We start from the raw sequence: 12,031 nt of genomic DNA on the forward strand, positions 1-12,031 counted from the left end.
TCACATGCTGTTGTGCAAATGGAATAGACAACAGGTGGAAATTATAGGCAATTAGCAAGACACCCCCAATAAAGGAGTGGTTCTGCAGGTGGTGACCACAGACCACTTCTCAGTTCCTATGCTTCCTGGCTGATGTTTTGGTCACTTTTGAATGCTGGCGGTGCTTTGACTCTAGTGGTAGCATGAGACGGAGTCTACAACCCACACAAGTGGCTCAGGTACTGCAGCTCATCCAGGATGGCACATCAATGTGAGCTGTGGCAAGAAGGTTTGCTGTGTCTGTCAGCATAGTGTCCAGAGCATGGAGGTGCTACCAGGAGACAGGCCAGTACATCAGGAGACGTGGAAGAGGCCGTAGGAGGGCAACAACCCAGCAGCAGGACCGCTACCTCCGCCTTTGTGCAAGGAGGAGCACTGCCAGAGCCCTGTAAAATGACCTCCAGCAGGCCAAAAATGTGCATGTGTCTGCTCAAACGGTCAGAAACAGACTCCATGAGGGTGGTATGAGGGCCCGACGTCCACAGGTGGGGGTTGTGCTTACAGCCCAACACCGTGCAGGACGTTTGGCATTTGCCAGAGAACACCAAGATTGGCAAATTCGCCACTGGCGCCCTGTGTTCTTCACAAAGCAGGTTCACACTGAGCACATGTGACAGTTTGGAGACGCCGTGGAGAACATTCTGCTGCCTGCAACATCCTCCAGCATGACCGGTTTGGCGGTGGGTCAGTCATGGTGTGGGGTGGCATTTCTTTGGGGGGCTGCACAGCCCTCCATGTGCTCGCCAGAGGTAGCCTGACTGCCATTAGGTACCGAGATGAGATCCTCAGACCCCTTGTGAGACCATATGCTGGTGCGGTTAGCCCTGGGTTCCTCCTAATGCAAGACAATGCTAGACCTCATGTGGCTGGAGTGTGTCAGCAGTTCCTGCAAGAGGAAGGCATTGATGCTATGGACTGGCCCGCCCGTTCCCCAGACCTGAATCCAATTGAGCACATCTGGGACATCATGTTTCGCTCCATCACAGACTGTCCAGGAGTTGGCGGATGCTTTAGTCCAGGTCTGGGAGGAGATGCCTCAGGAGACCATCCACCACCTCATCAGGAGAATGCCCAGGAGTTATAGGGAGGTCATACAGGCACTTGGAGGCCACACACACTACTGACCCTCATTTTGACTTGTTTTAAGGATATTACATCAAAGTTGAATCAGCCTGTAATGTGGTTTTCCACTTTAATTTTGAGTGTGACTCCAAATCCAGACCTCCATGGGTTGATACATTTGATTTCCATTGATAATTTTGTTGATTTTGTTGTCAGCACATTCAACTATGTAAAGAAAAAAGTATATAATAAGAATATTTCGTTCATTCAGATCTAGGATGTGTTATTTTAGCGTTCCCTTTATTTTTTTGAGCAGTGTATATTATTTGATATTCCTCTTTACCTTCATTTGCATATGAGACCACAACCTCTACTAACTCCATCCAAGCATCATGCATTGCATCTTTCAACAATGGATCTATTGGCAGTACAACATGGATTTCCAACACATTGAGTCAATTGGTTCAAGTCATTTTACTGGCTGTATGTATTATTACATCAAACAACACTGATCTAAAGCAGTGGTGGCTGGTGCCACTTTAAACCCGACGACGGGCCCATTGCAATGGCTGGAATGGAATACATGGAAAGGTAACATTCCAATCTAAGAGCCATCCTCCCCTCAACAGCCACCACTGACCTAAAGAAATTCTTTGGCCATTAGACCTTCAGATAAGGGGCTAGCTATGATGGAGACAGACACCCAAAAGTACAGCACTATATAGGGAATAGGTAGCAATTTGGGAACCAAACCAAAGCCTGGCTGGGTGTGAGGCCTTGAGTTGGGTCCATATTAGTTCAACATCTAGTTTTGATTTACATTTGGTAAATTCAACGTGAAATCAACAAAAAATGTCACCAGGTCATTGGATTTAGGTTAAAAGTTGGATTTAAAAAAAAAAAAAAAAATTTTCAAATCAAATCAGTTTTCCACGTTGATTCAAACAACATCAATTCAACTAGTATATGCCCAGTGGGTACTGTTTATGCTGTTTACTGCGGTATCTATCTACAGACAATGTAACTAGTGTAACTAATTTAAGTAGTCTGGTTTACTGGCACCATACATTTATAGCATTTTCAATACATCTTCAGTGTTTGTCTAATATAACAATACTCAGGGCGGCTTATGTATCGTTAGATCAGTTAATCAATAGCTGACAATCAATTGCCCCTTTGCTGACTCATATGCACCACCTCAAGATGTCTGTTACGATAAGTGAAAAAAAAGTTGTCAGCTATTGAGCTACCACTTACTGTGTATCGCAGGGAGATGCCGAGGCCACCAACGGCCATGATGGAACCTCTGCATGACCTCTATGCCTGCATCCCAAACGGCACCATATCCCCTATATAGTGCACTTTGAGGCCCTGGAAAAAAGTAGTGCACTTTAAAGGGAATAGGGTGCCATTTGGCACATACACTTTCTCTATCCTTCCCCTCTAAACATCAAACAGAAATCCTGGGCTGCTACTATGTTTGGCACTAATGTAACTCCATATTGGACTCAAATTGGAAGCCAGTCAGTAAGTGAGATGGCACAATCTCAGTTTAATAGCTAGCCTAGAAACCCAGTGCAATTATCCCTAGGTAAGAGCTAAACAGCCAATCCCACAACAACTGAAATCTCTCATTTCTACAACCTCCTCTTTCTCTGGCTGTGATTGGTTCCAACCAGGATTTCTTGAAAAATTAGGAAAGTTACTGGAATTTTGGAAACCTAACAAGGTGCCTAAATAACCCACTGTCTTTAGCACTGATTTTAGACCAGTCCAACCACATCTTTACCAAACACTGTCCACCAAGGGTTCTAACCTGCTGCAATAAGAGTTGATTCTAGACCAGGCTACTATTACAGACAGACAGAAGTAAACATGTAGAGCACAAATAGAAAGTAGGACAACAAGGATAAATACAATCATTCTGTACATGGCTGCTATACAAAATAGTTCACCCTGTTTGTTTGTTGGTGTTTACACTCAATTGCTTTAATACAGTAGAAACTGGATCACAATCATTTTGGCAACAACAACAAAGACATGGATGTGTCCCACATTGCACCCTATTCCCTATATAGTGCACTACTTTGATCAGGGCACTACCGGCCCCGGTTGAAAGTAGTGCACTATACAGGGAATGGTATGCCATTTGAAACACAACAGAAGAGAAACACCGGCATAGAAGAGAAAGTATTTAAAACGGTTCAGAAATCAATGCAATTAGCATTAAGATGGGGACTCCCCACCCGCCCGCCCGCCCACTCCTAACCCCTCCCAGTACCCACACTCCACCTCACTGTGAACCAACACCCCCCATACAAACATCAAATATAGTATTAACCTAAAGGGAGATTGATAGTAGAGAGAGAGTGTATGGGCACTCGTGATAACCAGGTCAAAGTCATAGGATGCATCCTAAATGGCACCCTGTTCCCTATATAGTGCACTACCTTTGACTGGTCAAAAGTAGTGCACTATATAGGGAAGAGGGTGCCATTTGGGACTTAGGGAGAGAGTTCAATATTAAAAGCAATGACCATCTGTTCTCAGTGAAGGGTATCGGGGTTAGGCAATTAATTGTAATACTCAACAGTAACTTAATCATTATTACTTTAGGCTGGCTGGCTACTGAATACATGTAGTGTGTGCTTTCTGTCAAATATAGGCTGGTTTATATGTATATAGCACAACACACAATCACATATTTCCCTGTTTTTGTGTTTAACACATTATTGATCAAAATACAAACACATACATACATACATACAGTACTGCATTACATATTGGAGCAACAGTAAGTAAACACTGTTTTCAGAACGTTAGAGTGATTCTGAGAAAATAAGAAACACAGGCTTGCTTCCCAAATGGCACCCTATTCTCAATATCAAATAAAAAAACACAGATTTGCAGATGTTATCGAAGATGCAGCGAAATACTTGTTTTTCAAGTGCACTATGTTTGACCAGAGCCCTATAGGACCTGGTCAAAATAGAGAACTATATGAGGAATAGGGTGCCATTTGGGACACAACCACAGTGAACCACCACCACCAGTATTGATTGTTCAGTCCCTTTATGCAGTCCCTTTATGAGCAACGGTGGTTTGGTGGACTGTACATAGCTAATTTATACACTGCTAAATCGCAGCAAAGACAAAAGCAGCCTAGAAGCAGATCTGGGTTTCAATTACTTGAAAAATCCATTTAATATACATCTGTGCCCTTTTAAACTTTCCCGGCTTAATAAACCAATAGAAAAGTCCCCAAAACGCCAAACCCTGCCCACCTGTCACTCCAGACAGACTCAAGCAATCCCTTAAAGGTTTTGAAAAGATTGTTAAAGTATTTGATCCCAGGTCTGCCAAAAGGTCCTAACACTGTATATTGCAGCTCCAGCTGGAGATATGTACTCAGTACTGACACTTAGCTAAACAACATGATCACTGACTGAAGTAACTCTACTGACCACAGAAAGAAACAGACCAGGACAGATCGGCCATGGTGAATTACCATTGGCCCCAGGTCCATAGGGTACCCCAAATCAGAGGGAGAGAGTGTTTGTATCCAGAATAACTCCAAGTCAACAATTGGAGGCAAGATTCTTTCCCTAGTTTGTTCGTGGTTGTCCTGGTTGTCTCACTCTCTGTGTGTCTGTCGGCAGTTTCCTTGGCCACCCCTGATATGTGTAAAATCCCTTATTCTCGTCATAGTCCTGGCTGAGGAGGGGTGGAGCCACAGTAGGGGGTGGGAGAGGCATGTTAATTGACATGCCTTCTGGCCCGTCCCTTCAGCCGCAGGAGATGACAGTAAAGCGTTTAGAGATACAGGACATGTTGTGGAGCACGATTCCCAGGAGAAAGAGCAGGACGCAGGCTACCAGGATCACTGTACACACCCCGGACCACGTGGAGCCCTTCCCCCCTCCACCACCACCTCCCCCGACTCCCCTTCTCTCTGTCTCCTCCAGGCCTTCGAGACTCATCCCCAGACCCAGGGGCTGCAACTCAGGCATAGCCACCACCGCCACATCCACCTTCTGCTGCCCACTGCCACCTGGCAAGAACCGGCAGCCCAGTTCGCCGGGTAACAGTGCCCTGTCCTTGGCGACAGGCAGGGGCAGCATGTAGCAGCCGTTGCTAGGTAGGCGGATAAAGACCGGCGTGTGTTCGGAGGCGTGCGGAATGGCGATAACTGTGATGATGTCGGGGTCGTCGGGGAGCTGGGATACGGAAAAGCCGGCGGGGAGTTTGGTGACGCCGCGGCACCAGGGGCATCGGATCTCTTTCTGGCTGGACCTCATCTGGGTCAGGCACACGGAGCAGCACGTGTGTCTGCAGTCCAGCAGCTTGGGCCTCCGCCGCGGGCTGTAGTAGTTAAAACAGATCTGACACTCCAAGATGGAGTCCTGCGAGAGAGACAGAGTCTCCATTATGTTATGGATTGTTATTATGGGTCCTTGATAGCCTGGTCGAGCAGACTGATCGTTGCGCTCACGTTTCGTTTCACTTACTATAAACAGAATAGGCTGACTTCACAAGGCTAGTTTCAGAAGAAGGCGAGAACGTGCTCAACTCTTATCCTCTTGCGTAAACAAATGAAAAGGTGCTTGGGACCCTTTGTTGTAAAATGCTGGTGTTTTTGACTACTGCAACACAAACCAAGATGACAAAGAAAAACGTCTCTTATTATTTGACTGTATTAGCAGAAATCCAAATGGTATCAAGATCCTCTACAAGGTGCTTGAATCCTCCTCACAGCAAAGCTGCGCTGTTTAAGTATGTAGCCTCTCTTGTGCTCTCATCTCTGTGCTCTGCTCTGCGTCCCTCCATGTGTGTCCTTCCACCCACCCGCCGTCTCAGTGTCGGTGTGATGTCACAGGACGATCAAGGTCACATGGTGGTTCATCTGTGAAACAAGAGAGAAGACAGCAGCATTAATGGCTGAAGAGGACCACGAGTCAGAGAGGGTTCAAGCTGTTAATCATCAGCTGTTAGAGCAGCTTACCGATCAATGTACCTGTACACAGCCAATCTGTAAATAGCACACAAAAACTACCTCATCCCCATATTGTTATTTATCTTCTTGCTCTTTTGCACCCCTGTATCTCTACTTGAACATCATCATCTGCACATCTATCACTCCAGTATTAATGCTAAATTGTAATTATTTCGCCTCTATGGCCTATTTATTGCCTTACCTCCCTAATCTTCTACATTTGCACAACTGTACATAGATTTTTCTATTGTGTTCTTGACTGTACGCTTGTTTATGTGTGTTGTTTTTGTCGCACTGCTTTGCTTTATCTTGGCCAGGTCGCAGTTGTAAATGAGAACTTGTTCTCAACTGGCCTACCTTGTCAAATAAAGGTGAAATAAAAAAATCTAATAAAAGTGTGTGTGAGAGCAGGAGCATGTTGGCTTTGTGTGTCCCCCAAATAGCACCCTATTCCAAATATAGTGCACTACTTTTGACCAGAGACTTATGGGGGAATAGGGTGCCATTTAACAGGCAGCCTTTGTCTCCCTCATTTCCCCCTGGGTAGCGCCACACACACCACACACACACACAACACTGGGTGAATTGTGATTAGGACTCCCAATCACGGCTGGTTGTGATACCAACTTGATTCAAACCAGGGTGATGCATCAAGCACTGAGATGCAGTGCCTTAGACCACTGTGCCACCCGGAGCCCCAAGTGATTCATTCCATGTCATTTCAGCAAGCCATGACACCCACCATCTCAAATTGTTCTGAAATCGTTCCTGTACTTAGAAACAGGTAAGATTGGCATTTCTGAGACATTATTTTGTTTACATTTGAATTGATTTCAGGGAAATATAGCTAATTGATTGCACCCAAATTGGCCATTTTAGTTTACAGGATTCAGATAATATTAAATAAATATAGTACCCAACATCGGATATGGAACAGACTTCATCCTACCAATGAGTAAGGCATGAGGAATACAAAACATTTGTCAAAAGCAACCCACAGATCCCCCAAGCCCCACGGCAATCCCACCTCAACAACCAGTATACAGTGTCAGTTCTCTATGCTTGACAAGTATTATAAAGATGTAGCTTGGAGAATTGCTACTTTATACTATGTAATGTATTCCCTGTGAATCTGATGTTTTTTTCCCCCACTGTTCAGAGAAATGAGTCATTGAAGTCGTCTGCATTATTTACCAAAACAAAGTCTCAGTTTTTGATCACTAGATGCCGCTGTTGCTGCTATACCACCACTTTTTCATCCATTTTGCTTGGGCTCTTAAGTGTCTATTAAACAGATCAGAACATTTCTTTGCAACTTTGGATTGAAAACCAATAGATTTTGCTCATGGTGAAAATAATTTGTGTGGTCATCCTCAGAATTCAAACCAGTCCTCCATGAAAGGAAATTAGTTTGTCCTTCTCTTAGCAGCCTGCTTTCATGGAGGACTTGAAATGTTAGAGTGAACGCCCAAAGTTGCAAAGGAAATGTTGTGATCTGTTTGCACAGGCTCTGTGAAAGTTTGTTTTGGTTTTTCTTACTCCCACACTTCATCTTGCATAATCATATCAGCCATGTTAGTTAATCCATGTACATTGCAGATAGATGATTAGGTTCTGTCAAAATATTGCTGTTAAAATGCTAATGAGGATCTCTTCCTACGCTTTATTTTCCTGTGAGTTGGGAGTGTGAAATGAGGTTTGGACTCAAAATAAATTGAGATTTGTCTTTCCTCTTCCATCTCTAAGCCTTATAGGGACACTGTAGCTTGTACGGTATTAGCCACATGTCTTAATAACTTAGTGTCTACACTTGAGCCTTACATGTAACTTCTGCTATCAGAAAACAAATATTGCATTGAAAAGAAGGGTCTAGATGCACAAACATCGCTTTGTGGTCTGATTGTGTTCAGATCTGGCTGATCACTTCATGATCAGCCAACGCTCTACGCTCTAGCCTAGTGGTTAGAGCGTTGGACTAGGACCCAAAAGGTTGCAAGTTCTAATCCCCAAGCTGACAAGGTACAAATCTGTCGTTCTGCCCCTGAACAGGCAGTTAACCCACTGTTCCTAGGCCGTCATTGAAAATAAGAATTTGTTCTTAACTGACTTGCCTAGTAAAATAAAGGTAAAAAAAAAAATAATCACTTCATGAGATGGTCAGGGATGTATTGTGTGCGGACTTCTCCTCAGTCTGGACACAATCAGGCTACCGAAAGCACATACAGCGGGAGACTTCATCAGCACTCCTCCCACAAGTCTCCAGAAAACTTGTGGTTTGGGACCGAGAGGCACCTTTTCATTATAACGTTGGAGGAAATACGTTCCTATCGTGTTAGGAATGAAAACCTACAGGATGGTAGCTGTCCAGGAATGAGGTTGGAGAGCTCTACAGTCATGTCAACAGTATTGGCAAATTAGATCTTGTCAAGTTAAACCCCTCAGCTTGTCAAGTTAAACCCCTCAGCTCTTACACCTGTTTGTTCCCACGTTGTAATCGACTTGCAGCCATTGTGAAGACGTCCATGTGGAAAAGACCGTTGTGTCCCAAATGGCATCCCATTCCCTATGGGCCCTGGTCAAAAGTAGTGCACTAGTTAGGGAATAGGGTGCCATTTGGGATACAAAGGTGTCTGACTTGTTAGGATGCTAAATCCATTGTTAACACAACCCATTTGGAGTGGTTAGCATCCCCCCCTCTTTTCCTCTCTCCCTTCCCAGGCAAAATGCATCTTTCTGAGTTGGTCCTGACGCGATACCCGCTTCTCTCCTCACTATCCGTGTGACCTAGTTTCTCTGAATCATTCTGCGTTCTCTACCACCATGTCAAAGTCAAGTCAAATGCAGAAAAATCTGTAATTTTAAAGTTGAAGGGGATGAGAGAGAGGGCGGAGAGACTGATAGAGAAGAAGAGAGAAAGACAAAGAAAGCCCTGCCTTTGAGGGGTAAGACAGCCAGGGATATTAGTAAAAACCCTTCCTAAAATAAGGATTAGCTTTGATCTGGCAGAAATTCTTTGTGATTCAATATTCCTATACACCCACTCTTCCACTCTTCTCTCTTTACCTCCTTCATCCACTTCCATCTCCCCTCTATTCTCTGTTATTTACCCTAGCTCTCGCTCCCTTTCTCTGACATTATAGTTCTGTGACTCATTTTCACATTACACCTAGTGTGGGAGAGAACACACTTCACTGTTAAACATCCTCTAGAAAACCCTCAAAAGCAACTGTGAATGAATTTTAAAAAGTCTTAGTATCAGTCAAGGTTTGGTCCATCATATCATATGACTGTGCAAGGAAGGGAATATGATTTAGTAATGATGGTGAGTGCCCTACTCGTGCACCCTGTCCCTTCTTCACAGCCCTTCTGGGCCCCTGGGACCATCTGAAAGGACAGACACACTCCCTCAGCAGAGAGGGGCTGTAACACACAAACACACTCTCTGTCCCTCCAGTCTCCCCTGTCTCGCTCCACAGCAAGGACAATCAGCAGAGGGAGAACATTCACTCCTCCTCACTGACAGCTGCTGAAAATAACCAGGGACACACACACACACACACACATTCTCAAAAATGATAAACTTGTTGGAGCAAGTCAGAGAGGGAGGTGAGGAATGTAGCAGGGGAGGAAGACAAAAGAAGAGAGGAGAGGATGGAAAAAGAAACCCAGGTTAACGCCTATTACCTTCAGAAAGAGAGGACCAAGTTTGAATCCAAAATGGCACACTATTTCCCTATTTCCCTTATTCGTCAAATGCTTCGTAAACAAACAGGTGTAGACTAACAGTGAAACGCTTACTTACGGGCCCTCCTAACAATGCAGAGAGAAAGAAAATTGCGAAATAGAAAAGTAAAAGACGTAACAATGAATACAAAATGAATAACAATAACTTAGCCATATACGCAGGGTACCAGTACTGAGTTGATGTGCAGGGGTACGAGGTAATTGAGGTACATTTATACAGTACATATAACTAGGAATAAAGTGACAGATGATAACCAGTAGCAGCAGCGTATGTGATGAGACAAAAAAACAGTGCAAAAAAGGACTATCAATGCAGATGGTTAAATAGTCTGGGTAGCTATTTGGTTAACAAAAATATAAACGCAACATGCGACAATTTCAAGATTTCACAGAGTTACAGTTCATATAAGGAAATCAGTCAGTTTAAATAAATGCATTTGGCACTAATCTATGGATTTCACATGACAAAGCAGGGGCACAGCCAAGGGTGGGCCTGGGAGGGCATAGGCCCACCCACTTGGGAGCCAGGCCCGGCCAATCAGAATGAGTTTTTACCCACAAAAGGGCTTTATTACAGACATAAATGCTCCTCAGTTTCATCAGTTGTCTGGTCTCATACGATACTGCAGGCGAATAAGCCAGATGTGAAGGTCCTGGGCTGGTGTGGTTACACGTGGTCTGCGGTTTTTAGTCCGGTTGGATGTAATGCTAAATTCTCTAAAATGATGCTGGAGGCAGCTTATGGTAAAGAATTTAACTTTCAGTTATCTGGCAACAGCTCTGGTGAACATTCCTGCAGTCAGCATTACAATTGCACACTCCCACAAACTTGAGACATCGGTGGCATTGTGTTGTGTCACAAAACTGCACATTATAGAGTGGCCTTTTATTTTCCTCAGCACAAAGTGTACATCTGTAATGTTCATGCTGTTTAATTAGCTTCTTGATATGCCACACCTGTCTGGTGGATGGATTATCTTGGCAAAGTAAAAATCCTCACTAACAAGGATGTAAACAAATTTGTGCAGAACATTTGAGAGAAATATGTTTTTTGTGTGTATGGAACATTTCTGGGATCTTTTATTTCAGCTCATAAAACATGGGACTAACACTTTATATTTTGTTCAGTATATTTAGCAGTCTTTTGGCTTGGGTTTAAAAGCTGTTCAGGGTCCTGTTGGTTCCAGACGTGCATCGGTATCGCTTTCTGTCAGGTAGCAGAGAGAACAGTCTATGACTTGGGTGGCTGGAGTCTGTCAATTTTTAGGGCCGCCTTCTGACACCGCCTGGTATAGAGGTCCTGGATGGCAGGGAGCTTGGCCCCATATGTGTAAAGTGCCTTGAGGTGTGAACAACTTAACACACGAGTGGCCACTTACTTACAGGTACAAAGATTAAAAACTCTGGCTGAGATTCACAAGCTCTTACTCTCTGTACATTGAAACTAGGAGGTTAGTTGACATTACATGGCATGAGGCTAGGTCTAGGACAAAACCGTTGTCTGAGTTATCAAGCACTTTTTCGCTCCACACTCACTCCTATGTTAATCCTCCACTCAACAATTAATCTCAATTCCACTCCATTTTTCTTATACATCACACGCATCTCGATTATGAAAGGTGTTTGTGTGTGTCCAGGACAGATGGAATCCCTGATAGAGGCCTGTGCAGCAGACCGCTGTAGGACACATTATGCCAATTTCCAGCTTGAGGAGCCAGTCTCCATCAGCACACACACACACACACAGAGTCTCCATCAGCAGTACGAGAGCCTGCCAGGCATCGGTACTATATGGGCTCTGGCCCACACACCCACATGAGTGTGACCAACATATACACACTCCACTACCTCTGGGATACATCAGTGAAACAGCTGAAGAGGCAGAGAAGTATGTGTGTGTGTCCTGGAGAGGGAGGTGGAGAGGGAGGTGACCATAAATCTCTTGAGTAGGTTGACAAGTTTCTTGGCTACCTTTCCTTTCTTATGAACACACCCCGGTGGAAAACTGGACAGACTAGACATAACAATAGAGCCATATTATTAATTGAATGTCTCAGCTGGCTAAATTTCCATAGAAATGTCCATAGAAAAATAATAAATAATGTGGCGTTAATCATTTGAGAATGTGGTCTTTCTGAGGATAAACAATTTTATCATAACAGTGCTGTCCACACAAAGGAAATGCTTACCTTG

The 12,031-nt window shown here is 44.1% G+C and overlaps 1 protein-coding gene across 1 annotated transcript in view; it reads right to left on the bottom strand.

Annotated features, from left to right (window-relative positions):
• Positions 1-1,334: 1,334 nt before the first annotated feature.
• LOC109875886 (E3 ubiquitin-protein ligase RNF152-like) overlaps positions 1,335-12,031 on the bottom strand; it is a 116,497-nt gene continuing 105,800 nt past the window's right edge. The window contains exon 2 of the mRNA XM_020468326.2: positions 1,335-6,004. Within this exon, the coding sequence (XP_020323915.1) occupies positions 4,887-5,528 (642 nt within the window). The 5' untranslated portion in view covers positions 5,529-6,004 and the 3' untranslated portion in view covers positions 1,335-4,886. The remainder of the gene's footprint in view (positions 6,005-12,031) is intronic.

Source organism: Oncorhynchus kisutch, linkage group LG11 (genome assembly GCF_002021735.2).
Source record: "Oncorhynchus kisutch isolate 150728-3 linkage group LG11, Okis_V2, whole genome shotgun sequence".
Lineage (NCBI taxonomy): Eukaryota > Metazoa > Chordata > Actinopteri > Salmoniformes > Salmonidae > Oncorhynchus > Oncorhynchus kisutch.